The 27996-nt window shown below is 46.0% G+C and overlaps 1 protein-coding gene across 1 annotated transcript in view; it reads left to right on the top strand.

Annotated features, from left to right (window-relative positions):
* pdzrn3b (PDZ domain containing RING finger 3b) overlaps window positions 1–27996 on the top strand; it is a 381612-nt gene that overhangs the window by 4148 nt on the left and 349468 nt on the right. Inside the window, exons 2-3 of the mRNA XM_078543728.1 lie at window positions 5149–5229; window positions 6199–6306. Of these exons, the coding sequence (XP_078399854.1) occupies window positions 5149–5229; window positions 6199–6306 (189 nt within the window). The remainder of the gene's footprint in view (window positions 1–5148; window positions 5230–6198; window positions 6307–27996) is intronic.

The following is a 27996-nucleotide window of genomic DNA, read 5'->3' as shown; positions in this document are numbered from 1 at the left end:
GTTGAGAGTGGGGAGACGGGGGCGGGGTTGAGACGGGGAGTTGGTGGGGGAGGGGGTTGAGAGGGGGGAGACGGTTGGGGTGGGGTTGAGACTGGGGAGACGGTGGAGGGGTTGAGAGGGGGGAGACGGTGGGGGGGTTGAGAGGGGGGAGACGGTGGGGGGGTTGAGAGGGGGGAGACGGTGGGGGGGTTGAGAGGGGGGAGACGGTGGGGGGGTTGAGAGGGGGGAGACGGTGGGGGGGGTTGAGAGGGGGGAGACGGTGGGGGGGTTGAGAGAGGGGAGACGGTGGGGGGGTTGAGAGGGGGGAGACGGTGGGGGGGTTGAGAGGGGGGAGACGGTGGGGGGGTTGAGAGGGGGGAGACGGTGGGGGCGTTGAGAGGGGGGAGACGGTGGGGGCGTTGAGAGGGGGGAGACGGTGGGGGCGTTGAGAGGGGGGAGACGGTGGGGGCGTTGAGAGGGGGGAGACGGTGGGGGCGTTGAGAGGGGGGAGACGGGGGGGGGCGTTGAGAGGGGGGAGACGGTGGGGGCGTTGAGAGGGGGGAGACGGGGGGGGGCGTTGAGAGGGGGGAGACGGGGGGGGCGTTGAGAGGGGGGAGACGGGGGGGCGTTGAGAGGGAGACGGGGGGGGGGGGCATTGAGAGGGGGGAGACGGGGGGGGCGCGTTGAGAGGGGGGAGACTGGGGGTGGCGAGAGGGGGTTGACGGGGGCAGGAGGTGAGAGGTGGAAGAGAGGATGGGGTGAGAGAGGGGGAGTGGTGAGAGTGGGGAGGGGGAAGGGTTTGAGAGGGATGAAGGGTTTGAGAGAGGAAGGGGTTGGAGAGATGAGAGGGGGAGGCGATGGGGGTGAGAGCGAGTAGGGGATGGGGGAGAGAGAGGGGGGAGCAGGGAAGGGGTGAGAGGGGAGGGGGTAGGGCGTGTGAGGGAAGGAAGGGGGTGTTACGGGAAAGGAATGAGAGGGAGTGGGGAAAGGGGTGGGAAGGGGGGGGATGGGGATGAGAGCGGTGAGATGGGGTTGTTAAAGCGGGGAAGGGGGTCAAAGTGAGAGATGGGGGGTGACAGTGGGGAGGGAAGAAGGAGGTGGGGTAGTGAGGGGGTGAGAGGGGGAAGGGGTTTGGGGAGTGAGAGGGGGTGAAGGGTGGTGAGGGGGAGAAGTGGGTGAGGGGGGAAATGGATGGGGGTGAGTGGGGAAGTGGGTGGGGCGTAGGGAGTGAGGGTGGGAAGCGGGGGAAAGGGGTGGGATTGAGGGGGGATGTGGGGGGAAGAGGGTGGAGTTGAGGAGGGAAGGGGGTGGGGGCGATGGGAGGAAGGGGGTGAAGGGGGGAAGGGGGTGGGGTGATGGGAAGTGGGTGGGGGATGAGGGGGGGAAGGGGGTGGGATGATGGGGGGAAGTGGGTGGGGGATGAGGGGGGGAAGTGGGTGGAGGTTGAGGGGGGGGAAGTGGGTGGGGGATGAATGGGGGAAGTGGGTGGGGGATGGGGGGGAAGTGGGTGGAGGATGGGGGGGAAGTGGGTGGGAGGTGGGGGGGAAGTGGTTGTGCGTTGAGGGGTGAGGGGGGTAGAGGGAAGTGGGTGGGGGGTGAGGGTGGGAAGTGGATGGGAGGGGGTGAAGTGGGTGGGGGTGAGGGGAGGAATTGGTTGGGGGGGATGAGGGGGGAATGGGTGGGGGGGTGATGAGGGGGGAATTGGGTGGGGGGGTGATGAGGGGTGTAATTGGGTGGGGTGGGTGATGGGTGTGTAATTGGGTGGGGGGGTGATGAGGGGGAGGAATTGGGTGGGGGGGGTTGGGGGATGGGGAAAGGGGGTTGTGTGGTGAGATGGGGAGGGGGTGGGGGGATGGGGGAAGCGGGTGGGGAAGTGAGAGGGTTAGGGGCAGCGGGGATGGGGGAAGGGGGTGGGGAGGTGAGAGGGGTAGGAGTGGGGGGATGGGGAAGGGGGTGGGGAGGTGAGAGGGGTAGGGGCGGGGAGGTTGGGGGAAGGGGGTGAGGAGGTGAGGGGTTGGGGCGGGGGGTATAGGGGAAGGGGAAGGGGAGGTGAGAGGGATAGGGGTGGGTGTGAAGGTGGAGGGGGTTGGGGATGGGGAATGGGGTTTGGGGGGTGAGGGGGAGGGGTGGGGTGAGAGGGGGGAGGGGTGGGGTGAGAGGCGGAAAGGGGGTCGGGGGGTTGGGGGGGAAGGGGACGGAGAGGGGGTCGGGGGGGGTGGGGGGAAGGGGGTGAGAGGGTAGGGGTGGATGTGAGGGGGGAAGGGTGTGGGCAAGGGAGAATGGGGAAAGGGGGTGAGGGGAGACGGCGGGAAGGGGGTGAGGGGTGAGATGGGGGTGAGAGCTGGGAGAGGTGGCTGGGGGTTGAGAGCGGGGAGGGGGCTGGGGGGGTGAGAGTGGGGAGACGGGGGTGGGAGGAGGGTGGGGGAAATGGGGGGCCGGCGTGGAGGGGGTGAGAGCTGGGAGAGGTGGCTGAGGGTTGAGAGCGGGGAGGGGGCTGGGGGGGTGAGAGTGGGGAGACGGGGGTGGAGGAGGGTGGGGGAAATGGGGGGCCGGCGTGGAGGGGGTGAGGGAGGAGACCTGGGGGGTGAGAATGGGAGGGGGGAGAAGGTGGGTGGAGGAGATGGGGGGTGCGAGAGTGGGGAGTGATGAGGAATGGGGCGAGTAGGGGGGGAAGGGGTTGAGAGGGGGGAGATGCAACAGTGAGAAGGGGGAGACGGGTTGAGAAGGGGAGATGGGGATGGTTGAGGGGAGACGGGGGGTCAGATTGGGCAGAGGGGGAAGGGGATGAGATGGGCGGGAGGGGGTGAGAGGGAGAGATGGGGGGGAGGGGATGAGAGGGGGAAGGGGGTGAGGTGTGGAAAGAGGTGAGGTGTGGAAGGGGGTGGGGGGGGTACGGTGGGACGGGGTGAGAGAGGGAAGGGGGAGATTGGGAGTGAGAGCGGGGAGACGGGGTTGGTGTGAGAGCGGGAGACGGGGGTGGTGTGAGAGCGGGGAGACTGGAGGGTTGGTGTGTGAGCGGGGAGACGGTGGGGGGTGCCGTGTGAGAGCAGGGAGATGGGCTGGTGTGGGCTGAGAGGTGGAATGGGGGGAGAGATAGGTGATAGCAGGGGAATGGTGTGGAGAGAGGAAGAGCAGGCGAATTGGGGAGGGCGGGGGAATGGAGAAAGAAGGGGGAGAGAGGGGGACCTAGGGGAGAGAGGAGGAAGAGAGGGGGAACAGGGGAGAAGGCGGAAGGAGAGTGGTTGAACACGGCTGGGGGGTGGGGGAGACCGGAGGGAGAGAGGGGGAACGGAGGGGGAGTGAGGAGCGAGAGAAAGGGAATAGGTGAGAGAGAGGAGAGGGAGAGGGAGTAAGCGAGGGAAAGAGGGAAAAGAGGAGGGAGAGAGGGGCTTAGGGGGAGGGGGGGCTAAAGGGTAGAGAGAGGGGGACAGGAGGGGACAATGTGGGGAGAGAGGGGGAACGGAATGGGGAAATGGAGGTCAGAAAGGGGCGAGAGAGTGAGGTGGGAACACAGGTGGGGAGAGGGGAGGAGCAGAGGTGGGGAGAGAGGAGGGGTCAGAGAGGCAGAGGGTGGAGTTTGGGACACGGAGGCAGGTGAGGGTGAAGGGGAGAAGGATACAGAGGCTGAGGAAAGGGGAGAGGGACAGAGTAAGGGTCAGGCAGCACAGAGAGTCTAACATAGACACAAATGAAGCTGGTGATGAGCAACAGTGTGTGTCATTCAGCACAGAGCGACACATAGAGACTGACAGAGTCAGCTAGTGATGGACAACAGGAAGGGTCAGTCACCACACAGACAGACACAAACAGATATGTGTAGGCAAATGGAAGCTGAACATGGAGAGTCAATTAACACACACAGCCGCACAGGTGTATGTATTAGATATTTATATATATATTTGCATAAACATCTGTCCGAAGAGGGACACTTAAATCTTGTTCTGCCAAACCATCAATGACAGAACTTCTACTCTGGCATTCCCAGACCCCCACTGCAGTTTTGTGTATTGTGGGTGCGATGTTGGGGGTGAGGGGAGGTTCTTTGTCCCCACACTCATTGGTCAGCTCATCCTTTCCTGGAGGTAGAGGACAATTTGCAGCCATGTTGAACCTTTGTCTTTTTGAATGATACTTAATGAGACCTGTGATAGCCCCCAACAACCGCACCCCCTTGCATCCACCCACCCATTCTGCTTGTAGTACAAATAAAATTGTGGCTGAACTTCCAACCAATTTATAAACACAGAATTAAGGTGCGCTGGAGGTTTCATTTAACAAAACACTGTGTTGGAACTAAATATTAGAAATAAATTACCCAGGATAGTTGCCACCCCCACCCCTATATGAAGGGTAAGATTGGAGCAGGATTGCATGTTAAAGTGGTGTCACTAACCATGCCACCAGAACTGCGAGATCAGTCCAACTCCTCCACTTCCAAGTGTTTTTGACCCTCAACAGATGGAGTAGGTTGTTGACATATTTTGTGCACAAGTCCAGGGGCAGGATTTTGAGTTTGGCGTGCAGGCACAGTCGACGGGCCCAGGAGCAGCCAGGAAACAGGCTGCCGCCTGCAAGGGCTGCCTCAGGGAGCTGGAGAATTTAAAAGCTATGAATAAAGATTTTGAAATGCCAAGAAAAATGTCCACGCATCAGAATCAGTCACCTGAACATCTGGCTGATGAAAATTCTGTCCAAACATTTTAATTTTTAAAAAAATTATCGGAAGCCTCATCCCGCCCTTGGATGAGGCTTCCTCAAAAAGGCAGTGGCCGATTCGTCCGCCCGTCAATCGTAATGTTGGACGGAAAACAAAAAATCACCGTTGATTACTACGTTTATGACCTTAATAGACCTCGTAATGACGGCGGCGGGCGCGTTGCCGACTCTCGCGCACGCCTGCCGACCAAAATAGCACGCGAGTGCGCGATGATGTCGGAACAGTCACCCAATGTCATCTTGCGCTATTTCACACTGGAGTAGGTCGGATGAGTGCCTGCACACCGAGCGAAAAATCCTGCCCTAGTTCTTTTGCTGTTAAACTGGTTTATATATCTGTTTAATTCAAACAATATTTTCCATTTCTTCCCATCATGGGCAATTACCAGCTGGTCATTAAAGTAGTTATTCATGACTTTGCCAACCAATATGTGTCATCTTATCCATTTCTAGGGCGGAGAGACACTGACCATTGTTATGCAGCGGGACTTGGGTTCCCTGGGATTTAATATTATCGGCGGCAGACCTTGTGCGGTATGTTTATTGCTACAACCCCATTATAACCAGCATTTTCAAAACCTATTCCCCTATGGGGATATTTAACATTGCTCGGGACCTGTGACAAGATTTACAGCATCTGATCTCGTTAATGTTTTATGCAGAAGAACTGAACATGTTCTTCCAGCAACGCCAAAGTAGTTTCCGCAGCAGAGTTCCATTGATATACACATGCCCAAAGTGATTGCATTCATGCTGCAAATGGAAATACCTCTGGCAGCTCCTGCTCCTTTCACATGGAGGCATTAGATTAGAATATTTAAAATATGCCTTTGTCAGCCATGGCTCACTTGGTAGCACTCTGGGCCCTGAGTCATAAGCTTCTGGGTTTAAGTACCACTTCAGGATTTTGGCACAAAAATCAAGGCTGACACTTACAGTGCAGCTCTATCAGAGGTGTTGTCTTTCCAATCAGAATTCAAACTGATTCCCCTTCAGCTTGCTTGGGTGGATGTAAAATACCCCATGGGACTATTTCAAAGAAGAGCAGTAATCCCTGCTGCCCTAGAAAGTGTTTATCCCTCAATCAGCATCAAAAGAACAGATTATCTGGTTATTATCACATTGGTGCTTATGGGAGCTTGCTGTGTACAAATTGGCTGCCACATTTTCTACATTGCAACAGTCTCTGCACTTCAAAAGTACTCCATTGGCTGTAAAGCACTTTTGAGACATTTGGTGGTCGTGAAAAGCGCTATAAATACAAGTCTGTCTTTTTCATTTTGTTGTCTCCCAATAGCAAGGCGACTGTCAGCTGTTGTCACTATTTCTGTAGTTCAGCTATTACCTATTCCCACCACAAAAATGCCTTCAGGTCATTGCATGCCACATTTGAAGATGGTACCTCCCCGTCTTGTTAGTGCGTTCACATTTATTTCATTCTGTTTTCTGTTGGGCACTTCAAATACTAAATTAACTTCTTATGCTTTTGGCACCTTTTTAAAGGAAAATCAAGAGAGCACAACATGTGAGGGGATCTTTGTGTCAAAAATAGTGGAGAATGGGCCAGCAGACAAAGAAGGGGGATTACAGATCCAAGACAGGATTCTAGAGGTATGTGAAACAGTTACTCTCTCGAGTGTTGCCCAAGGGTTGATTTAATTTGTACAGTAAAGTAGCTTGGAGAAGGTTCAACATAACATGCACCTTAGTTCAGTGCTTGTTAGGGGGCAGGTGATAGTACTGTTTATTTCTCTCTCCAGAAGCGATGTAGCAGGATATTGGGTTAAGGGGTGTGCAGGATACGGAACAACGTTCCTCTAGCCACATGCTTTAACCCAAGCCCCAGATGAATAAGGACAAAGGGGTGTTGACGGCAGTGATATTAGCTAAGAAATGTGCTAATGGTGACATTAAGGGTAGAAAGCAGGACGAGCAAGTGACAGCCCGAGTGGGGGTGGGGTGGGGGGAAGGGATCGAAATAGGCTAAAAGGTGGAGATGAAACAATGGATGGGAATATATTTAAAAGTAATGGAAATAGGTGGGAAAAGAAAAATATATTTTAAAAATATATAAATAATTAGAAAAAGGGGGATCAGAAAGAGGGTGGGGATGGAGGAGAGTTCATGATCTGAAGTTGTTGAACTCAATATTACGTCTGGCAGGCTGTAAAGTGCCTAGTTAGAAGATGAGGTGCTGTTCCTCTAGTTTGCTATTGAGTAACTCAGCCACAGCTACCTTGACTACAGCTCCTCACACCCTGATTCCTGTAAGGGCTTCATCCCATTCTCTCAGTTCCTTCGCCTCCGTCGCATCTGTTCTAATGATGCCACTTTCCAAAACAGTTCCTTTGACATGTCTTCCTTCTTCCTTAACCGAGGTTTTCCACCCACGGTGTTTGACAGGGCCCTCAGCCGTGTCTGGCCCATCTCCCACGCATATGCCCTCACACCTTCCTCTCCCTCCCAGAACCATGATAGGGTCCCCCTTGTCCTCACTTATCACCCTACCAGCCTCCGCATTCAAAGGATCACCCTCCGCCATTTCCGCCAACTCCAGCATGATGCCACTACCAACCACATCTTCCTTTCACCCCTCTGGCAGCATTCCGCAAGGATCGTTCCCTCCGGGACACCCTGGTCCACTCCTCCATCATGCCCTACACCTCAACCCCCTGCCACGGCTCCTTCCCATGCAACCGCAGAAGGTGCAACACCTGCCCCTATACTTCACCCTTCCTCACTGTCCAAGGGCCTAAACGCTCTTTCAAGTGAAGCAGCACTTCACTTGCACTTCCCTCAATTTAGTCTACTGCATTCGCTGCTCCCAATGCAGTCTCCTCTACATTGGAGAGACCAAACGCAGACTGGGTGACTGCTTTGCGGAACACCTTCGGTCTGTCCGGAAGCATGACCCAGACCTACCTGTCGCTTACCATTTCAACACACCACCCTGCTCTCATGCCCACCTGTCCGCCGTTGGCCTGCTGCAGTGTTCCAGTGAAGCTCATTGTAAACTGGAGGATCAGCACCTCGTCTTCCGATTAGGTACTTTACAGCCTGCCAGACTTAATATTGAGTTCAACAACTTCAGATCATGAACTCTCTCCTCCATCCCCACCCCCTTTCTGATCCCCCATTTTCTAATTATTTATATATTTTTAAAATATATTTTTCTTTTCCCACCTATTTCCATTACTTTTAAATGTATTCCCATCCATTGTTTCATCTCCACCTTTTAGCCTACTTCGATCCCTTCCCCCACCCCACCCCTACTAGGGCTATCTGTCACTTGCTCATCCTGCTTTCTACCCTTAATGTCACCATTAGCACATTCCTTAGCTAATATCACCACCGTCAACACCCCTTTGTCCTTTTGCCTAGAAATCTTTGGCAATCTCTTCTTTGCCTCCACCTATCATTGGCCCTCTATCCAGCTCAACCTGTCCCACCCCCCTCAGCCAGCTTATATTTCACCTCATTTCTATTTTTCCTCAGTTCTGATGAAGAGTCATACGGACTCGAAATGTTGACTGTATTCCTCTCTGCAGATGCTGTCAGACCTGCTGAGTTTTTCCAGTTATTTTTATTTTTGTTTCAGATTTCCAGCATCCGCAGTATTTTGCTTTTACCCCAGTTCAATATCCTTTACAACATTTGCATTTCCTAGTAGAGTCGTTGTTGTGGTCATTCCACATGCAACTGTCTTCCAACACTATCAGTCGTTTTGGTGTGCTGTGGTCTTGTGACCACCGGTGACTGGGTTGAAGCTGCAGAATTAAATTTCACTTGGAGCACTTGCAGAGAGGTAGATCAGGAAAAGCAACAGGATTTCATAGCAGAGCTGAGAGGTGAAAAGGCACTGCTTGAAATCATTATGTAACACATGCCACTAGACTTGGTAGACTTGACTTCATGCTTGTAGAAGTTTACTCATTAATGTATGCTGCTGTGAATTACAGTTGCAGTGTTGCTCTGTCTAACACAGCTTCAGTTCATCACAGTGGGATTTAATTGAATCCCTGCTGACTTTTTAAATGGAGTAATTGTGGGTGTTTTGCAGCAGACTTTGTGTGTCACTGATTTCAGATTTTAAGCTTTTTATGAAGCAACTAGCTCAACTTCAAAAATTGTGAATGCAATGTTTTATCTCATGCATTTCCCTTCCCTGGCCCAAAAACACTTATCTCTGAATATTGCTTTTATGATTATTTCTGGAATGAGAGTGTCTTCAGATTGATTTTGATCATTTTTTCATTATTAAATAGCAAGGTCCCACGATATTTTCTCAGTTAATGTATATTTGTCTGTATGAGAAATTATAATTCATTACGTTTTGTGTCATAAGTTGCAATTATCAGATTTGAACCATTTGCAATTGTTTATGCAGGACTTTAGTAACTTGATTAATGCTTAAAATGTGAAAATGGAACGTAGTCATGGACAAAAGTGATAAGTGTACTAAATTATGTCAGTTTGTTTTGTAAAGGGCGACACTTCAAGCTGCTCAGCTGATCTAGTGAAGTTTCCTTTTCATTGTATTGTTTATTGTGTGTGTAGAAGATACATGCTAGTGGTTTACAGAAAGTAAACCAGTGTTAGTAGCCATGTAATATGAGTGGGAGTCAGCTGCAGCTCAGTTTGGTTCACATTTCCTAAACTATTGATCTCTGATGTGAAGCCTGTGTTTATGCAGTACGGTCATGCTTTCAACTTATTTTCCATTTCTGGCCATGTTTAGAGCATATTCACTGTTGGCATGTGAAGTAATAGATGTGTGATTTGACACTGGAGTCAAGGTGCTTTTCTCTTTCCAGTTAATTCCCATGCCATTATCAGTTCCCTCGGGTCTGGTTCCATGTGCGCTATCTCCTTGAGGATGACAAAATTCACCAATAGGGGGCCTTCCCAGCTGAGTTTCAATAATTGATGTATTGCCCAGTCATGAGCAATTTGGAGCAGGAACCCTGCCATGTTTCCTTTCTGTACCTGAGGATTTTTATAATGGCCCGTTGCTGCTTTGACCAATGTAGTGTGAGGAAGTTCAGCAGTTCATATGATATGTACAACATTGAGTGTAAGCCATTGGATTACAGGCCACATGTAGTTATGGATGTGTAACTCGGGATTTATTCAATTAGCCAGCCGGCTAGAAAATATTGCTACTTGTATGTTAAACTGTCACCATCTACGTAGGAAATGATCAAAAAATGAGTACCAATAGGCTGTAAGAACTTGTATTTTAATATTGTAATGAGTGATCCCTAATATTACTGAGAAACTTTGAGTTGAGGCCAGGGGAAAAATAAAAACATTTGAAAGCTTTTCATTCCATTACTCCAGCAATTGTATGCCAGTAAGTATTTTTTTCATTTTCATATTTTGAAGCCAATTAAGAAGAGATTTTTCCTGGACACACTCAGCCTATTTATGCCATTACTTAGCAGCTTATCAGCATGTTGCAACAGCAAGTTGGTCAACAGAAGATAACTCCAAATGTTTTCCTGTATTATTTTACTTAATTCACACCTAGGCTACAAGTTTAGGCAACAGCCTTGGTCTTTACATTCATTTGACTCAAATGTCACTTTCTTATCTGCTTTGTATTTCTGTACAGATACCTACTGATATCTTAAGTGTGACTTTAGGATCTTCAACTTTTTATTCCCAGTAGCATTTTAAACTAATGAATAATCCATGAATTCAGCTGTAAATACAATTCTTCATCAGCTTTAAATTTGTTTATCTTGATTATGTGCTTTTTTCTTTAAAGGAATGCTTCATAGCAGTGCACCCTTAATATATACAAAAACAGAATTACCTGGAAAAACTCAGCAGGTCTGGCAGCATCGGTGGAGAAGAAAACAGTTGACATTTCGATTCCTCATGACCCTTCGGCAGAACTGAAGTATAGTTAGGAGAGAGGTGAAATATAAGCTGGTCTAAGGTGGGGGGCGGGGGGAGAGAGAAGTTGAGGGTGGGGTGGTTGTAGGGATAAGCAAGCAGTGATAGGAGCAGATAATCAAAAGATGTCACAGACAAAAGGATCAAAGAGGTGTTGAAGGTGGTGATATTATCTAAGAAAAGTGCTAATTAAGAATGGATGGCAGGACACTCAAGGTACAGCTCTAGTACATCTAGTACATCTTCCCTTCACCCCCCCGGCGGCATTCCGTAGGGATCGTTCCCTCCGGGACACCCTGGTCCACTCCTCCATCACCCCCTACTCCTCAACCCCCACCTATGGCACCTCCCCATGCCCACGCAGAAGATGCAACACCTGCCCCTTCACTTCCTCTCTCCTCACCGTCCAAGGGCCCAAACACTCCTTTCAAGTGAAGCAGCATTTCACTTGCATTTCCCCTAACTTAGTCTACTGCATTTGTTGCTCCCAATGCGGTCTCCTCTACATTGGAGAGACCAAACGCAAACTGGGCGACCGCTTTGCAGAACACCTGCGGTCTGTCCGTAAGAAAGACCCAAACCTCCCTGTCGCTTGCCATTTTAACACTCCACCCTGCTCTCTTGCCCACATGTCTGTCCTTGGCTTGCTGCATTGTTCCAGTGAAGCCCAACGCAAACTGGAGGAACAGCACCTCATCTGCCGACTAGGCACTTTACAGCCTTCTGGGCTGAATATTGAATTCAACAACTTTAGATCTTAAACTCCCTCCCCCCATCCCCACCCCGTTTCTTCCCCCTCCCTTTTGTTTTTTTCAATAATTTATATAGATTTTTCTTTTCCCACCCATTTCCATTATTTTTAAATCTACAACTAACACTTTGTTAGTCTTTCCACCCCACCCCCACTAGAGCTGTACCTTGAGTGTCCTGCCATCCATTCTTAATTAGCACTTTTCTTAGATAATATCACCACCTTCAACACCTCTTTGATCTTTTTGTCTGTGACATCTTTTGATTATCTGCTCCTATCACTGCTTGCTTATCCCTACAACCACCCCACCCTCAACTTCTCTCTCCCCCCGCCTCCCACCTTAGACCAGCTTATATTTCACCTCTCTCCTAACTATACTTCAGTTCTGCCGAAGGGTCATGAGGACTCGAAACGTCAACTGTTTTCTTCTCCACTGATGCTGCCAGACCTGCTGAGTTTTTCCAGGTAATTCTGTTTTTGTTTTGGATTTCCAGCATCCGCAGTAGCTTTTAGATTTTTGTTTTCATCACCCTTAATATATACCTTTTTAAAAAAAAATCTTTCCTCCATGGCCCACTTCAAAGACACTGCCCGAACTTGTTTCCATTCCTACCCATCACAGTACAGTTCCTGTAATGACTTCTATTTCCACCCCTGCATGTTCACTGTGTTACAAGGCTTCAACCATTCTTGGCTCTCTTCCTTGCCTGCATGTTGCCACTCAGTGACCTCGTTCATAAGTGTGTGCCTAGTTCTACCTCTTTATTGCCATTGTCAGCTGCTTGACCACTACAGTGATGTTGGATTGTTGAGCTACATTGATTCCAGAATGAGCAAAAATCTTCTTCAACTCCAGCCTCTCTTTTGATAAAATCAAAGCCATATCATTGATTTTCGCCAAAAGTTCCACACCTCGTATTCCAACTCAATCCCCTCCCTGGCTGCTTTTGTAAGCTGAACCTAGTGATGAATAACCTCTAACACAAAAATAACAATACCTGGAAAAACTCAGCAGGTCTGACAGCATCTGCGGAGAGGAACACAGTTAACGTTTCGAGTCCGTATGACTCTTCAACAGAACTAAGGAAAAGTAGAAACGAGGTGAAATATAAGCTGGTTTAAGATTGGGGGGGACAGGTAGAGCTGGATAGAGGGCCAGTGATAGGTGGAGATAGCCAAAAGATGTCATAGACAAAAGGACATAGAGGTGTTGACGGTGGTGATATTATCTAAGGAATGTGCTAATAGGTGGCATTAAGGGTAGAAAGCAGGATGAGCAAGGTACAGATAGCTCTAGTGGGGGTGGAGCGGGGGGAAGGGATCGAAATAGGCTAAAAGGTAGAGATAAAACAATGGATGGAAATACATTTAAAAATAATGGAAATAGGTGGGAAAAGGAAAATCTATATAAATTATTGGAAAAAAGGGGTTCGGAAAGGGGGCGGGGATGGAGGAGAGAGTTCATGATCTAAAACTACCAGTTTCAAAAGAACTCTGAGCATTCGTGTGTGTGTCCAGTACAACATGGGCAATGCAAATATGATGCATTGAATCATTTTGTCTTGCTCATGTTTACTAGGTGAGCATACCAAGAGTAAATACGAACTCTGATTTAAACTTATTTTACATATATTTCTACCTTTGAGTTTAACTTAATGGTCATTTAGAAATATGTACATTTTCACTATAATTCAGTTTCTTTTTGTACAACTTTGGTCCAATGATCAATTCTTCATTTGATCTTGAACTTGACAATGTCACATTTGATAAACAAGTGGGAGAGTTGTTTGTGATATTTTACCACAAAAAACAATAGTAGGAATATTTCAGGGTTAGGGGCTATATTTTTTTAAAAGATAGAGCATAGATACTTTTAGTTTAGGAGCTATTGTAAATGTTTATGCTTATTTAAAATATTTGTGTTGACTGACCATCAGGCCCAGAAGGAGTTGAGACTGCCACAGATGTGCTTTTTTGTCATATGTGTTTCTAAAAATACCAGGAGGAAACAAATACTATAAGCTCTATAAAGAAGTATTTTGATGAACTAAAGAAGGAAGTTGCATTAAAAAACACTTTCACATACTCCGGATATTGCAAACCTTTTTCATGCCAATTAATTGCTTTTGAAACGCATTCTCTGTTCTGTTTAGTACAACAGCAATCATGCACACAAAGTCCAATAAATGACAGAATGACCAGTCAGTTTGTTTAGGTGATGCTATTATGCAACATGCATGCATTCTACAGTTAACCCAGCTCTACCGGTGTTGTTCTTAATGCCCCTGTTGCACTGATTGGAATTAAAAAGACCTTGATGGAGCTCTTGGTTGGCAGTAGTAGCCAGGATAAGGAGTTCTTAGAATGCTTTCAAGACAGTTTCTTGGAGCAGCATATTCTGGAACCAACCAGAAAGCAGGTTATATTAGACTTGGTATTGTGCAATGTGACATGATTAATTAATGACCTCAGAGTAAAGGCACCCCTAGGTAGCAGCGATCACAATGTGATTGAATTTTACATCCAGTTTGAAAGGGAGAAGAGAGGAAGCTAGCTAGAAATGTAAAAATGGATAGCAATAGTTTCTATATGTATTTAAAAAGGATAAGAGTAAGGAAAGCGAGTGTTGGTCCTCTAGAGAGTGACAGTGGGGAGTTAATAGTAGATAATAATGAAATGGCGGAAGAAATGAACAAATATTTTGCTTCTGTGTTCACTATAGAGGATACAAAAAACATTCCAGTAATTGTTGTAAATTGGGAGGTGGGGGGTAGAGAGGAACTTGGTGAAATTACCATAAGACCATAAGACATAGAAGCAGAAATTAGGCCATTCGGCCCATTGAGTCTGCTCCGCCATTCAATCATGGCTGATAAGTTTCTCAACCCCATTCTCCCGCCTTCTCCCCGTAACCTTTGATCCCCTTACCAATCAAGAACCTATCTATTTCGGTCTTAAATACACTCAATGACCTGGCCTCCACAGCCTTCGGTGGCAATGAATTCCATAGATTCACCACTCTCTGGCTAAAGAAGTTTCTCCTCATCTCTGTTCTAAAAGGTCTTCCCTTTACTCTGAGGCTGTGCCCTCGGGACCTAGTCTCTCCGACTAATGGAAACATCTTTCCCACGTCCACTCTATCCAGGCCTTTCAGTATTCTGTAAGTTTCAATCAGATCCCCCCATATCCTTCTAAACTCCATCTAGTATAGACCCAGAGTCCTCAAACGTTCCTCATATGTTAAGCCTTTCATTCCTGGGATCATTCTCGTGAATCTCCTCTGGACCCTCTCCAGGGCCAGCACATCCTTCCTGAGATACAGGGCCCAAAATTGCTCACAATATTCTAAATGTAGTCTGACCAGAGCCTTATAAAGCCTCAGAAGCACATCCCTCCTTTTATATTCTAGTCCTCTTGAAATAAATGCCAACATTGCATTTGCCTTCCTAACTACCGACTCAACCTGCAAGTTAACCTTAAGAGAATCCTGGACTAGGACTCCCAAGTCCCTTTGCACTCCAGACTTCTGAATTCTGTCCCCATTTAGAAAATAGTCTATGCCTCTATTCTTCCTACCAAAGTGCATGACTTCACACTTCCCCACGTTATATTCCATCTGCCACTTCTTTGCCCATTCTCCTAACCTGTCCAAATCCTTCTGCAGCCTCCCCGCCTCCTCAATACTACCTGTCCCTCCACCTATCTTTGTATCATCTGCAAACTTAACCAGGATGCCCTCAGTTCCTTCATCTAGATCATTAATGTATAAAGTGAAATGTTGTGGTCCCAACACTGACCCCTGCGGAGCTCCACTAGTCACCGGCCGCCATCCTGAGAAGGACCCCCTTATCCCCACTCTCTGCCTCCTGCCAGACAGCCAATCTTCTATCCATGCTAGTACCTTGCCTCTAACACCATGGGCTCTTATCTTACTGAGCAGCCTCCTGTGCGGCACCTTGTCAAAGGCCTTCTGGAAGTCCAAGTAGATAACACCCATTGGCTCTCCTTTGTCTAACCTACTCGTTACCTCCTCAGAGAATTCTAACAGATTTGTTAGGCATGACCTCCCCTTGATGAAACCATGCTGACTTTGCCCGATTTTACCATGAACTTCCAAGTATTCTGAAATCTCATCCTTAATAATGGACTCTAAAATCTTACCAACGACCGAGGTCAGGCTAATCGGCCTGTAATTTCCCATCTTTTGCCTCACTCCCTTCTTAAACAGAGGGGTTACATTAGCGATTTTCCAGTCCTCTGGGACCCTCCTTGACTCCAGTGATTCCTGAAAGATCACCACTAACGCCTCCACTATCTCTTCAGCTATCTCCTTCAGAACTCTGGGGTGTAATCCATCTGGCCCAGGTGATTTATTCACCTTCAGACCTTTCAGTTTTCCTAGCACCTTCTCCTTGGTAATGGCCACCATACTCATCTCTGCCCCCCGACTCTCTTGAACTTTGGGGATGTCACTTGTGTCTTCCACTGTGAAGACTGACGCAAAGTACCTATTCAGTTCCTCCGCCATTTCTTTGTTCCCCACTACTACTTCTCCAGCGTCATTTTCCAGCAGCCCAATGTCCACTTTTGCCTCTCTCTTACCCTTTATATATCTAAAAAAAACTCTTGCAATTACAATTACAATCACTAGGGAAGCAGTACTGAGCAAACTGATGGAACTGCCGGCTAACAAGTCTCCAGTTTCAGATGGACTTCATCCTAGGCTCTTAAAAGACGTTACTAATGAGGTAGTCGATGTGTTGGTGTTAATTTTCCAAAGTTCCCTAGATTCTGAAAAGGTTCCATCAGACTGAAAAGTAGCAAACATAACCCCTCTATTCAAGAAGAGAGGGAGGCAGGAAACAGGAAACTATAGGCCAGTTAGCTTGATGCCTGTTAAGGGGAATGTATTAGAATCAATCATTAAGGAGGTTATAGCTGGACACTTAGAAGAGCTCAAGGCAATTGGGAAGGGTCAGCCTGGTTTTGTGAAAGGAAAATCATGTTTAACCAATTTATTGGATTTTTTTGAAGGAGTAATATGCAAAGTGGATAAGGGGGAGCCTGTAGACATACTGTACTTGGGTTTCCAGAAGACATTTGATAAGCTGCCACATCAAAGATTATTACGGAAAATAAAAGCATATGGTATAATGGATAACATATTAGCATGGATAGAAGATTGGCTGGCCAGCTGGCAGAAAGCAGAGAGTATGCACAAATGGGTCTTTTTCTGATTGGCAGGATGTGACGAGTGGAGTCCCACAGGGTCTATACAAGGGCCTCAACTTTATACAATTTACATCAATGACTTAGATGAGGGTAGCTAAATTTGCAGATGGTACAGATAGATAGGAAAGTATGTTATGAAGAGGACATGAGGAGGTTGCAGATGGATATGGATAGGTTGAGTGAGTAGGCAACAATGTGGAAAAATGTGAAGTTGTTCACTTTGGCAGGAAGAATAAAAAAACAGAGTACTATTTAAATAGAGAATGGTTGCATAATTCTGAGATGCTGGGGGATCTAGGTGTTCTTGTGCATGAGTCACAAAGTTAGTATGCAGGTACAGCAAGTAATTAAGAAAGCTAATGGAATGCTATCCTTTGTTATGAGAGGGATTTAACAAAAAAGTAAGGATATTATGCTTCAGTCATACAGGGCATTGGTGAGACTGCACCTCAAATACTGTGTGCAGTTTTGGTCTCCTTATTTAAGGAAGGATGTAAATGCATTGGAAGCGGTTTATTAAGGAGGTTTATTAGATTGATACCTGGAATGAGTGGGTTATCTTATGAGGAAAGGTTGGACAGACTGGTTACCACTGGAGTTTAGAAGAGTGAGGGGTGATTTGATTGAAGTATACAAGATCCTGAATGGCCTTGACAAAGTGGACGTCGAAAGGATGTTTCCTCTTGTGGGTGAGTCCAGAAGTAGGGGGCACTGTTTTAAAATTAGGGGTCGCCCTTTTAGAGATGAGGAAAATATTTTCCTGAGGGTTGTGTGACTTTGGAATTCTCTGCCTCAGGAGGTGGTGGAGGTGGGGTCATTGAATATTTTTAAGCAGAAGTAGGTAGATTCTTGTTAGGCAAGGGAATCAAAGGTTATCGGGGTTAGATGGGAATGTGGAAATTGAAACACAAGATGATCAGCCATGATCTTATTGAATGGCAGAGCAGGCTCGAGGGGCCGAATGGTCTACTCCTGTTCCTATTTCTTATGTTCTTATGTTGTATGTTCCCTGTAAGACATATTTTGAGTTCATTTGGGAGTAGTGACTTTCAGTGTCTGATTCTTGGAGCTATTGTCTTGGATCCAGTGTGCTGGCTTTGATGAGAATTCAACAAGAGATGGTTCCTCCCAAAGTTGAGGAATAAATCTGTTGAAAGATCTGCCTGTGGTTTTAATGTAATGCAAAGTGAATTTATTTTTGTACTATTTTGCTTGTTTCATATTGAGAATGATTTAGCAGGTTTGTTATCCAAGGGAAGCAGATTGAATAAAACTTGGTTTACACAGACCACGTGTAGTTTAGTCAATATCATATGTTATATGGTTATTCTCATCTGCTAAATATATTTTTGTAGCAAATGACTAGTTGGAACAGACAGATTTAACCATCTCCATTGTGTGTAAATGTTTGGTTATTCAATTTGCATAAATAGAAGTTAACAATGCCATGTGGGTGTCATTTACTCATGCACTCTGGGCTATTTAAATTTCAACTGAATGCTTTGGATTTTTAAACATGAAGTCACAATCATGATCCCAAATTAATGGAGCCAAACATAGATCAAATCCTAACATTTGTACTGCAAGTGCAGTTGATACATTCATTAATCCGCCTCCACTTGCATGCAATGACCAACAACCAAATGCAGCGCATCTCCCAGTCTCAAGAGAAGTACTCAACCTGGAGTCAATGGCAGCGTATTTGAGCATTTGAATTTTGTTCTAATACAAGGTGTCGGCAAGCAGAAATAATAAAAAAGGTACATCTAAAGCAGTAATATCCTGTGTGTTTCTTGTACCTACATGATTAATACTATGTTTGTGCAGCTTAGTTCAACACTTACACAGCACTATGCGTCTATATACAACTATGCTTTCTTTAATAAATAGGGATTTGTTATAGCTAATGATGAACATAAATGGATAAAGTACTTAATTGGCTGTGAGGTATTTTGGGATATCCTGGAGTTCTAAAATGCACTATATAGATGAATTGGGTCGAATTTTTGTCTGGATGTGGAGGAGCATTTTGCAGGGAATCCAATTTTCTGCCACATTCCTGACCCTGTGCTATTTTCCTCTGGCCTTTTCATGGGTCGAGAATGCCTTGTGTGAAAAATGCACACCAGCTCCCAGTGAGGTTCAAGGAGAGCTTCAGGCTATCTTTGAAGTGGTTTCTTTGCCCTGCCCTGGAACATTGGCTATTTGAGAGTTGAGACAATAGAACCTGGCTGGCCAATTAACGGCTGGCCAGCGTGAATCGTGCTGAGACTGGCTCAGAGTTGCCTGTGGGGGTGGGAGCAGGTCGGGCGCTGAGTCCAATGGGGAGGGCAATTTATAAGTGGACAGAGGCCCTCTGAAGGCAGCCAGAAGGTGGGCAGAGGCAGTGGGGAGCTTTTTGTGAGTATGTCCGTGCCTGGAAGGATATTTTCTGTCGGAGTAGTAATTATGGTCTTAGGACCTGCATCCCACACCAGGTGGGAAGGTAATGCCTGTGGGCACTCTGCTCCCTGTTTTACTGATGAATGCCTAAGTGTTCTTCTGGAGGCAGTGAGTGCCTGGCAGGATACATTGATCTTGCAGGACGGTAAGAGGGTCCACCTCACCAAACCAAGAAGGCGTGGATGGAGGTGGCTGCCCAGGCGAGCGGCAATGATGTGGTGCACCACACTTGGCTTCAGTGCAGGAAAAGGTTCAGTGAGCTTCTGTGCTTGGCTAGAGTACTGAGTCCATTTGGAACTGTGTACAGATGTCTTAGTGGTTAGCAGGACTTGCTGGCGCTCACGGGTGTGAAATGCAGAGCGCCAAATGGCACATATCCCTGTGCCTTGACAGAGTGAAAAATGTAAATTTCATCACATTTTTACTTCTCTTTAGCTCTGAAGAAGAGTCATATGGACTCGAAACATTAACTCAGTGTTTCTCTTCACAGATGCTGTTAGACCTGCTGAGTTTCTCCAGCATTATCTGTTTTTGTGTGTGAAAAATGTGTCCGGTTGGCTTGGATGTATGCAAGGATGTGATGTGCCAATGTAATGGGCACCTACACCTGTGTCTCTTGGGGTTGGGGGGATGGTGTGGGGAGGCTGGTACGGTATGTAGTGGGGGGACTCATGAAAGCCCTTCCGTCCTTACAGAGAAGGGGAGTCATAATGCTCAGGAGTAAGGACGAACGGATGGAAGTGTGCCCAACCTCCTGATTTTGATTTAGGCGGAGGAGGAAGCTCTGGAGCTGGCCTGTGAGTGTGAAGCCAGGTCCGCAGGTCGCAGAGAGGCAGGGGTCTTGGAGGAACATAGAGTCCAGTGGACAGGGAAGAGACAGTGGGAGGGTATAAGAGATGTAGGGCAGTGGCATTTGGAATGAGATGTTTAAACTAATATCCCCTGTTGCTTGTCCATTCACATTGCCTCTGTGAGGCAGTTGTCCATTGAGAAGCAAACAGAGTGCATGCACCTTGATTTTGTAATGATGTTAGCTATTGACATTTTATCTTCCTCCCTCAAATGCGCCATCCTCACGATGCTAAGCAGACCCCGAGGACCCTCCCTACCCTCGAGGAGGAGCTGCTCACAGATGCACCCGAGTCACATCCTCCCTGTGCACCAAGCACCAGCACAGACAGAGGGACATTGGTGGGCATTAGCATGTTGGATCAGATGGTACTGCACAGTGGGGAGGGCACATCACATTCACCTGAGGAGCTGGTGGAGGCAGAGAATCCACAGGGCACTGGCAGTCAGAGGATTACTGGAGACCGGGATGATGCTGAGTCCGAGGCAGATAATGAACCTCTGGAATTATCCATCAGGCGGCAGATGCTGGATGTCCAGCGGGATGCCCGTGAAGATCTGGCAGAGATCCCTGAGGGCCTGCGTGCTATGGTCTATGTCTTGGATGAGTCCATGTGGAGTGTGAACACTGTGCTGACCTGGGGCTCTGAACACACAGCTTCCTCCATAGAGAGAGTGGCGATTCTCATGGAGAGGCAGCTCCAGGAATTTAATCACGGGTTTCTGGGGTTGCGTTCAGATCTGCAAGCCCACACACTGGCAGTGAACTCAGCAGGGGAGGCTGGTGCAGTGGTATTGTCACTGGACTAGTAATCCAGAGACCAGCACAATGTTCTGGGGACCCAGGTTTGAAACCCGTCCGGGCAGATGCACTTAATAAAAGTCTGATGGTGACCATGGAACCATTGTCGATTGTTGTAAGATCCCATTTGGTTCACTAATACCCTTTAGGGAAGGAAATCTGTCGTTCTTACCTGGTCTGGCCTACATGTGACTCCAGACTCTCAGCAATGTGGTTGACTCTTAAATGCTCTCTGAAATGGCCCAACAAGCCACTCAGTTGTACCAAACCGCTGCAAAGTCTCAAAAAAGAATGAAACCGGATGGACCACCCGGCATCAACCAAGGCACCTGAAACAACAACGGCAAACTCAGCCCTGTCGACCCTGCAAAGCCCTGCTTACTAACTTACTAAGCTTACTGAGTGCTGAAGTTGGGAGAGCTGTCTCACAACTAGTCAAGCTGACATAGCCATTCTCATGGATAATGTTCCAGACGCCACCATCACCACCCCTGTGGCACAGTCTGAAGTCTCATGGTATCAGGTCAAATATGGGCAAGTAAACCTCCTGCTGGATTACCACATAACTGCCTTATTCAGCTGATGAATCAGTACTCCTCCATGTTGAACACCACTTGGAGGAAGCATTGAGGGTGGCAAGGGCCCAAGATTAACTCTGGGTAGGGGAATTCAATGTACGTCACTAAGAATGGCTCAGTAGCACCACTACTGATCAAGCTGGTCGAGTCCTAAAGGATATAGCTGCTACGCTGGGCCTGTGGCAGGTGGTGAGGGAACCAACAAGAGGGAAAAACATACTTGACCTCATCCTCACCAGCCTGCCTGCCAGAGATGCATCTGTCCATGACAGTATTGGTAGGAGTGACCACCGCAAAGTCATTGTGGAGACGAAGTCCCGCCTTCACATTGAAGATATCCTCTGTGTTGTATGGCACTACCACCATGCTAAATGGGATAAATTTCGAACGGGCCATCAGCAGCAGCAGAATTGTACTCAAACACAATCATGACCTGGCATATACACCACTCTGCGATTACTATCAAGCCAGGGAATCAACCCTGGTTCAATGAAAAGTGCAGGAGGGCATGCCAGGAGCAGCACCAGGCATACCTAAAAAACAAATGAGGTGTCAATCCAGTGAGGCTATAACACAGGACTACTTGTGTGCCAAACAGCATAAGCAGCAAGTGATAGACAGAGATAAGGGATCCCTCAACCAATGGATCATATCTTAGCTCTGCACTCCTGCCACATCCAGTTGTGAATGGTGGTGGACAATTAAACAACTCACTGAAGGGGGAGTGTAATCTATGGGAGCCATAGATTACACACATGGCCAATTAACGGCCAGTCAGCGTGAAACGCGCACTGAAATGCTCAGCGCTGCCGGGGTGGGGGCAAGAAGAGGTCGGGCGCTGACGTATCCGAGGGTGCGGGTGAGCGCTTCCAGTGAGCTCCCTGAAGGCAGACAGCTGTCCCAAGGAGCTGCAGACCCCCACAGACTAAAAGACACGACAAAAATGCTGAAAAATATGTCCATGCAGCACAATCAAGCACCTGAAAGCATAACTCATTTAAGAAAAAGTCCCCAGATATCTCTCTTTATTTTGTTTCCCCACGGATATTTCATCCCGCCCTGGATCGAGGCTTGAGCAAAAATGTGAATGTTGCCTGGGCGAATGGCCCATCTGCCAATTGTAAATGTGGACGGGCCACGTAAAATCGCTGATAATTGCATCATTAATGGACTTAATTGCCCGCTTAATTGTCGACGGACGCGCTTCCGACTGCCACACATGCCCGCCTAGCGAAATATCACGTGAGTGCGCAATGACGTCAGGACACTCGCTGGACATCATCTTGCGCTATTTCACGACGTTCGAATTGGGCCCGCACCCACCCGTGGGAAGTAAAATTCTGGCCTTTAAGTCAGTTGGTAGTACAGTCGCAAATGTATGACTGTTTATACAAATAGTTAAGTCTCTTATTTCCCATGTTCTCCAATTTCAAGCCCATTGTGGAATTAAGCATTCCAAGAAGGATTGTGTTGGGTTCTGTGGCAGCTCGTAAGCCTGGTCAGAAGGTATTGGATCTCAAACCAGTCAGCTGTTTTCGAATTCATGTTTGTCAATGGTTTTAGTTCTACCTCATGCCCGATCTGATGATTGACCAGATTTTCTGATGGATCCTCAGCTGCTTTTATTTGTGCAGTATTGTGTGTCACCTGAAGCAACGGGTTCAAATTTATTTGTGGTATCAATTCAAATCAGTGTGGATAGAAAGAACACTGGAGGAAATAATACTGTAATTCGTTCAGTTAAAACCAATGCTCATCAGATTTTTTTGACCCAGATATCCTTAAGAACACCTTCATATCTGCATTTGGTTTATTGAGAGTCCATCTCATCATGTAGTTGTTAAGGTGACTACTGAGATGTTTTGAGCTAGGATGGTATCAACTCAAAAATTCGGTTCCCAGCTTTGCCAACTGTTCAGAACGTTTTTGTCATTAACCAAGATATTTTTTCCTTTAAACTCCAATTGATTTGCTCAAAATTAGCAGCCACTGTCCTGATCTCCAAGAGGGCTTCCCAGAAGAAAAGCAGAAGCTGCAGGATGATGGAAGAAAGGTTACCATCTTAACTATTTCCTCAGGCAAATGCCACAAAGCATTCCTTTGCTGTTAACTCAGCACATATTTCTGTTGATGAATACAATACTCAAAATGACTCCTGTTGAGTTAATCATGAAAACACTCTACCAGTAAGAGCCCTGTTATAGATCTAATAGATTTGTCTGGAGGCCAAGTTCTTGCAGGTTTCAATTGCCTCCATCAAAGTCAGACTGTCAGAAAAATCATTTAGTAGAATCTGTCACAGTGGCTGTTTTATTGTATGTGTATTTAGCACCTCAGTTAAAATATAAAGGAGGAATTTGATATGATTGAGTTAGACACATGTAAGATAAGATTGCAGCAACAATTTCTACCCTAATGTCCTTTCCACAATAAAGGAAATCTCGTTTACCTAGCCAACAGCATCTTCACCTGAATTCTAAGAACAAATAAGATCTTGGATTTCTCCCATTTAGGGTAAAGCTCCTATTCCGCCAGAGAATGAATAAAAGCAGCTGATGGCATTATCTGTTTGCTAACTGCGGTTACTGTTCTGAAGAACTTTAAAAAGCATCAGCAGCATGTGTGAGCCAGGCCCTTATTGACCCTGAAGAATTTCGTTGACAGGTGCAATGCTGGAAGGTTCCAGAACAAAATTTTAAGCAATGTTTCTAAAGCATGCGTGTGTGCTCATGTCATTGCTGATTGCATGTTAGCAGTTAATTTTAAATTTATCTTGAACTATTTTTGTTCACTATGACATTCTCCAATTTATCTCAAAGTTAAGTGTATATCTACCTAAGTATTGATTCAATATGCCTACTATTTGCAAAATGCCTGATTGTCAGATCTCTGATGCTTTTTTTCAACAAGGATAAACTGTCAATTTATTGCCAAGTCTCTGCTGAGAGTGGCATGTTCCATTTTCTAAAGAGTGACAAAGGAAGACTCGATAGGCTACTTATTTTTCTCATTTCCCCTAATTATCAGTTCATTTTATGGAACATAGAGGGCACAAACAACCCTTTCTTTACTGTATGCTATTACTAATCTCCTTTGACTTCATTATTAAAACAATAGTGTGAAACAGTATACAGTTGACTTCAGGAAAACTCTTAAAACAATATAGAATAATATACCCATGCTATAACATGTAGTTCCTTCAATTTAATGCAACAAAGGTTAATTAGCAAACCATACACACGTGAAAAAAGTGGCCACATCATTGTAATATTTTGAGTACCTCCTTTTGCTGCCTCAAAATGTGCCTGTTTTCTTCTAGAAAAGATGTTTTCTCAGTTTTAAAATTATACATGTTATACTCAAACTACAAATGTTGCTATGATCCCCATAGAGACCTATAACTTTTAAAAGGAGATTGGAACTTCCACTTGCTAACTGAAAGAATTATGTGACAAATTTTCACGTTTTAAAACTTTTACTGTAATAAAAGACAGAAAAAAACTATTGATTAAACACTATTTTCTTTTAGTAGGCAACTTGTACTTCAAACCACAGAAAGTGACTCACTTTCCGATCAATTACAGTCCTTTTAGCAAATAGTCCATGGTTGCTGCAGCCTCCAGTGGGTTCTCGTGTCCCCATTTCACCAAGTAGTCGTTTCAACTGACCATCTCCAGATGCTTTTCTTAGTATTTGGAGAGTTTCTTCAGTCTGCCACAAGCAGTAAAGCCTGTTCCAACAATAATTCTTTCCCCTGGCCAGGCTGGAACAAATCTCCTGGAATCCTTAGAAGGCTGCATGATGCGTCACTTCGACTAGAGACTGTTTCCCTTCTACATCTGGCTGTGGTAATTCTCAAAGCCAAGCAACCTTTCTCACTGCTGACCAGGCAGAAAACCTCTGTCTGTCCATGATAGACATTGATTTTTAGGGAAGCCTGTAACCTGATCTTGAAAATTACTTTCTCTGCCCTCTTCTCCATGGCAATGTGGAACGCATTAAACTTGCACGCAGGTAGCAATGCTAATTAACTATTCTTGACCCGAACTCCCTTTCATCTTAGAAAGAAGTGGACAGTTTACAGCACAACTGTTTACAACCCAACACCTGTAACGTTTTTCTGGACGTTGGGAGACTTAGAGCCTACTCATTGCAAACTCAAAGACAGCTGACATTGCCTCCAAGCATAAGTACCATGCACCTTCTTCTCATTAAAACAACCAAAGCCTTCCTTTGATATCTAACAAATTAACCATCTAGGCTTATGGTCAGACTGATGCAGAACAGGTCACATGATCTGCATCATTCCACCCTAAATTTAAAGCTACAGTCCCAAGATATAATCGTCTATTTAACCTCATGATTGTAACAATATGTAGAGCTAGTAATTAAATAATAAAATGTTTTCTTAATGTTTATTTAAAATTAATAGTTTTAGTATAGAAACGTGTGGGTGGGGGAAATCCAGTGCAGGGATGGGGGGAGCCTGTGGATGGGATGGGGGAGACCCCAGGGGGGTGTCGAAGAGTCCCCGGGGGGCGTCGGACAGTCCAGTGGGGTGTTGGGGAGTCCTGTGGGCGTTTGGTCTGGGTCTGTACAATAGATACCCAGTGGTTTTAAATCCTTCTAACTTTTTCTGGGTAACTATTGGTGTAACCCAGTCAGAACCATCCAAAGTTTGCGATTTAAATTGTATTTTTCGGATGGTTCCAGTGCAGGGCAATTCCCCAGGGGAAGTTGGCACTTTTGGGTGCAAGCCTTACTTGGGAACTTCCAAAAGGGATTCCCCCGTACATCTTTGGGGTACCCTCCCCAATACAACGCTGGGGAGCTTGGAAGTTACGGGCCATTGGTATAGCTATAGCCTAATGAATACGATATCTCCATTCCATTATTTCTTATGGAGCATAATAATCAGGTTAAAATATCCTTCAGTATGAATTAGGATGATAACACAGATCAATCCAAAGATGAACAAAATCTTCTCTCAGCAACTCATCTGCTGCAACAAAATTATGTAATAAAAATGTATCAAAGCATAAGAAAGATTGATTAAAGGATCACAAAGCTGAATGTGGTAAAGGTAGTTCAGTGAATGGCTAAGAAGAAATATTCATACTTAACTTGCATGCTGTTTCTCACTTCTCCAGAATTCAATCAAGCTTATGCAATGAGACAACAATAAATACCATTATATATGTTAGGCTAATGCAGTTGTTGACTGTTCAAGTGTTTTAATTTTCATTTTAAAATTGCACTTCAATCATTACACAAAACCTTTTCTATCTAGCTAGATATGGAAATTAATAACAAGATTTTTTTAATATTCAATATCAAAAACATTTCTACCATTAGAGGAAACCACAGAATTTCAAAGATCACGAGCACTTAATTTTTAGAAAACTTAGTTTCTGTGCTAAAAGTATTAATTTTAAATAAACATTAAGAAAAATATTTTATTCATTTAATTAATAGTTTTACACATTGTTACAATTATGAGGTTAAATAGATGATTATATCTTGGGATTGTAGCTTTAAATTTAGGGTGGAATGATGCAGATCATGTGACCTGTTCTGCATCAGTCTGACCATAAGCCTAGATGGTTAATTTGTTAGATATCAAAGGAAGGCTTTGATTGTTTTAATGAGAAGAAGGTGCATGGTACTTATGCTTGGAGACAATGGCAGCTGTCTTTGAGTTTGCAATGAGTAGGCTCTAAGTCTCCCAACGTCCAGAAAAACGTTACAGGTGTTGGGTTGTAAACAGATGTGCTGTAAACTGTCCACTTCTTTCTAAGATGAAAGGGAGTTTGAGTCAAGAATAGCTAATTAGCATTGCTACCTGCATGCAAGTTTAATGCGTTCCACATTGCCATGGAGAAGAGGGCAGAGAAAGTCATTTTCGAGATCAGGCGACAGGCTTCCCTAAAAATCAAGACCCTACCCCTCTCCCTGAGGTCTGACCCGAGCTGAAGCCTGATGCCCGACACTCCCCCACCAACCTCCGATTTCCCTTTCCATCAACCTCTGATTCTCCCCCTACCCCCCAAATCCCATCCACTTACCTTAGACATTTACCTTCTCCCTGCCCTGTCAAAGTCCTTTAAATTTACCTGGTTAACGGCAGTTGGTGCCATTTAAAAAAAAGGTGTGGCCTCCTTCACTTCAACTCTCGTGCACTTCGACACTGGGCCCCTGGACATCCGATACCGTCTGGATCTCGCCCAGCCTGAGTCGGAAGGTCGGGCGAGATAGGATCGAAGAAAAATTAAGATAAGAAATTGGGCACGGAATGGTAATCCGATGCTGATTGCCATTCTGCGGAAGTTCAGGCCCAATGTTATTTATGAAACTGTGAGACGGTGCTGCAGAAAGCACTTCCAACAAATGTGAGGCAGGAAACATATTTCCACATTTTGACTCTGCATTGTATATTCTGAAACTCATGCCTTCACATGTTCAAACTTGGGTTAATGTATTTGAAGCTTTGCAACGTTTTACACATCATTACACATTAGCTGAAATAATAAGGGTTTTGTTTTGAAACTAGTAAATGATGGTTACAGTAAGAAACTTTTCCCTGTAGCAAAATAGAAGGCACACCATTTCGTTCTTCAGAGTTCCCATTGAAATAGTCAGATTTACCCTCATAACCTCTTACACAAATTCAAGACTGATGGTTCCAGAAGTATGATTCTTTAGAAGTGGAAAATTAAACTTAAATTGGTCTGAATTTGCAAGGACTG

The sequence above is a fragment of the Cetorhinus maximus genome, chromosome 6, assembly GCF_964194155.1.
Source record: "Cetorhinus maximus chromosome 6, sCetMax3.hap1.1, whole genome shotgun sequence".
Lineage (NCBI taxonomy): Eukaryota > Metazoa > Chordata > Chondrichthyes > Lamniformes > Cetorhinidae > Cetorhinus > Cetorhinus maximus.
Note: the sequence above shows the minus strand (reverse complement) of the source record. Positions and strands in the feature narration are given on the sequence as shown.